At 41.2% G+C, this 3189-nt stretch overlaps 1 protein-coding gene across 1 annotated transcript in view; it reads left to right on the forward strand.

Annotated features, from left to right (window-relative positions):
• The first annotated feature begins 1249 nt into the window (after positions 1-1249).
• Positions 1250-3189, forward strand: part of LOC106940113 (ladderlectin-like) — an 8607-nt gene continuing 6667 nt past the window's right edge. Inside the window, exons 1-5 of the mRNA XM_015022758.1 lie at positions 1250-1353; positions 1452-1517; positions 1673-1691; positions 2539-2633; positions 2837-2971. Coding sequence (XP_014878244.1) covers positions 1452-1517; positions 1673-1691; positions 2539-2633; positions 2837-2971 — 315 coding nt within the window. The 5' untranslated portion in view covers positions 1250-1353. The remainder of the gene's footprint in view (positions 1354-1451; positions 1518-1672; positions 1692-2538; positions 2634-2836; positions 2972-3189) is intronic.

Genomic DNA, 3189 nt, shown 5'->3' on the forward strand with positions numbered 1-3189 from the left:
TCTTTTTGATTTTTCTCACTTTCGTTCTGTTTCTCTTGTACTTTTTGCCGTTAAAGTGACTCCATATCTGAAATCCATGACCCTGCCGCTCTACGCGTCACTGTGATGTGTACGGCATTGATTGTGTTCATGTCATCAGAACGGGTTTGCTTTTCCCCTGAGTGGCACCAGAACCTGCTGCGAAAACTCTGACTTGTTTCTATCTTATTTGCGCCGCAGTAGCAGCAGCTTGCTCTGCTTCAGTCCCACCTCTGTGCCACAATCCTCTGAGCATTGATGCAGCGCAAAGTGCATCGACATGAAATTATGCAGAAAAATGCAGAGACCTGTTGAGGAAAGCCGTTACCATGGAAACAGATTTTATTCTTAAATGATTCAGCTTCAGTCTATCACCTCTGACCTCAAGTCTCTCCTCTTAGACTGAAACTGCTGCAGATCTGTAGCACTAGCTTAACATTTCACATCCTGCGCTGCACCGTTATACTTTTGTCAATGCTACCTTCAGTGAGTGTAGGAAATTTCAGTATCCAAGAGCCGAACAGGGCCCGTCGAAGGGCCGCATCACTACCCCTACACTGGAAGATCATTCAGACTGCAGAAGCTTTCTAATTGTTTCCAAAAAAGGCAAAACACAGAGCAGCCAGCATCAAATCCAAAGGAATCATCTCTAGACCTCTGTGACAGGATTGTCTTGAGACACAAATCTGGAGAAGGATCCAGAACCTGGCCTCCTTTTAACATAGGTGGACTGAAGCTGGTTTCAGCCTTCAGGATGGCCGACTGCTCTTGTCCTCTGCCACGGAGCCCTTCTGGCATGACAGATCCCACTTCTGACACCAAGAATGTGGTGGAAATTCCTTATCCAACAGGTAGAGAAACTACTCAAGGACTGAGAAAGTTGCAACTTTGTCTTTCAAGTGTTTTATTTGAAGGCAGTCAGTTTAAAGACTGAATCCAACAGAGCCAGGGAAAGCAGAGCGACATCTCACAGATACGTCCTTTTTTTAATCCACGTCTGTTATCAGAGAGCACATTCCATACAAGAACACTGTTCTGGACAGAGAAGCAGAAGTGGCAACATCAGCCGGTTTGGTCCGGTTCTAATCAGTTCTTGTGGTACGTAACTCTTCACGCCACCAGGAAAACGTCCTTGGCCGAATCCTGGAAGATTCTGCAACAACTTGAACACGTTGTAAAAAAGTGACAAAACGAGAACAGACAGTGACTTACTCAAAAATGTCCACTTCTCAGACAAACAAAGTGAAGGTATATAAAGTGTGTTTCCATCTCTGAGACATCCTGTGACCAGAAACTGCTGCTGGAACAGACTCTTCAACTAATCATCAAAACAAGGTAACATTCAAAGTCCTGCTGCTCATCATGATGTTTTATGTCTTGGTTGAGTTGATTTGTTCACTAATTATGAACGTTCCTAACGACTCTTTCCACAGATGGCTGCTGGTCTCGTCTTCACTCTGCTTCTTGGTCTGAGCTTTGGACTCTGGGATGGAGCTGATGTAAGTAAGGACTTAAAACAATGATTGGTACGTCCCTGTTGTGAGCTTTGGCTGACTGACGCAGATCGGATGGAGCAATCTGAGCCATTATTTGGTTGAACTTCAATGAAGAAACTTTGTTTTGTTCTGAAACTTTGGGGTTTTTCCATCAACAGGCTGGATGTCAACTGAGAGGTGCGTGCTTCTTTTATTGTTGTTATATTGAGTTTCTAACACCAAGAAGACAACAGTTATATAGTGGGAAGTTCTTTAAAAATATATCAAAATTTTGCTTTATTTGGTCGTCCTTTCAACACTTAATTCAGGACTTAATTTCTGTATAAAGTAAGTTAATAAATTGTTTAGTCAGTACATATTGCACAGAAACATCCCATCCTACAAGGCAGATAGGTCACAGTAGTTTTTACAGACGGCAGCTAGAAACACTAGGAAGGCAAATTACTGTCTGAATAAAATAACTGAATCAGAACCAATAAATGTCATTTCAGAGGTTTTTCATGTGAATATATTTTCTAATAACTTTTATGTATATTTACCATAATTGTTATGTAGTGGTGTGATTGAGAGGTGATGAGTCTGACGCAGAGGACCCAGATCGGAATTAATAAATGATAATTTAATGACAAAATCCAGAAAATACAATGTCCTAAATCCAGGCAGCACAGAGATGAGCAGAAGGTTAAAGCTCTCTACTGGTAGCAACTGGATATATAAAGGACCTGACTGACTGACCAAGGCAAGACTGTTAGACAAGAGGAGGACCCAATGAAGAACAAGGAAGACGGGTGGGTTTAAAAACACAGAGGGTAATCAGGGAAATGAGACACAGCTGGGAACAATTAAAGGGTAGACAGGACAACACGGAGACTCAATGGACACAGAAACCCAAAATAAACACACAGAAAAACTCAAATCCTCACAATAATGTTTGATGCAGCTGAACCTCTGGACTGTGTTCGGTGATAAAAATGATGCTGATTATCGGATGGACGTATTTACCTTTTTTCTTCATATTTCCCAGCTCCCACAAAACTTGACTGCCCTGCAGGCTGGAGTTGGTTCGAGCATCGCTGTTTTGTGTTTGTTCCTTATCAAATGACCTGGGCTGCAGCAGAGGTACAGCAGATGTGCTGGTCACAGCAGATTTCCTACATTCAAAGGAAATGTAAATTTATTGATACAAGATAATAAAATTCACCACCAACAAGGTTACAGAAACTGATTTAAACAAATAGAACCATAATTTCTAAAGGTTGATATTCAGCTGCACCAACTGTCTCACTGCAGAGGGAAGTTTAAACCACTGTTGTCTTTTTCAGAAACATTGCCTCTCAATGGATTCACATCTGGCCTCATACCACAGTAGAGAGGAGTACAACTTCATCAGAAACCTAATCCACAAAGCAACTGGAAAACACACAACATCTTGGGTTGGAGGTTATGATTCAGCACAGGTGAGATTTTAAAAACACAAATAAGTTTGTCTGGTTGATCACTTTTTATGTCAATGTGCATTTCTCATGGCACTTTGTAAATGCTTTGAGACATTTGCTGTTAATTGGCATTTTATAAATGAACTGAATTGAATTGAACAGGTCTTCCTAATAAAGTGGTCAGTTCAGTCAAATACATTCCAGTTGATCCTGGTTATAACACGATGCAGTTAACTGCA

Source organism: Poecilia latipinna, unplaced genomic scaffold (assembly GCF_001443285.1).
Source record: "Poecilia latipinna isolate Pla-1442-1.1 unplaced genomic scaffold, P_latipinna-1.0 Scaffold3096, whole genome shotgun sequence".
Taxonomy (NCBI): domain Eukaryota; kingdom Metazoa; phylum Chordata; class Actinopteri; order Cyprinodontiformes; family Poeciliidae; genus Poecilia; species Poecilia latipinna.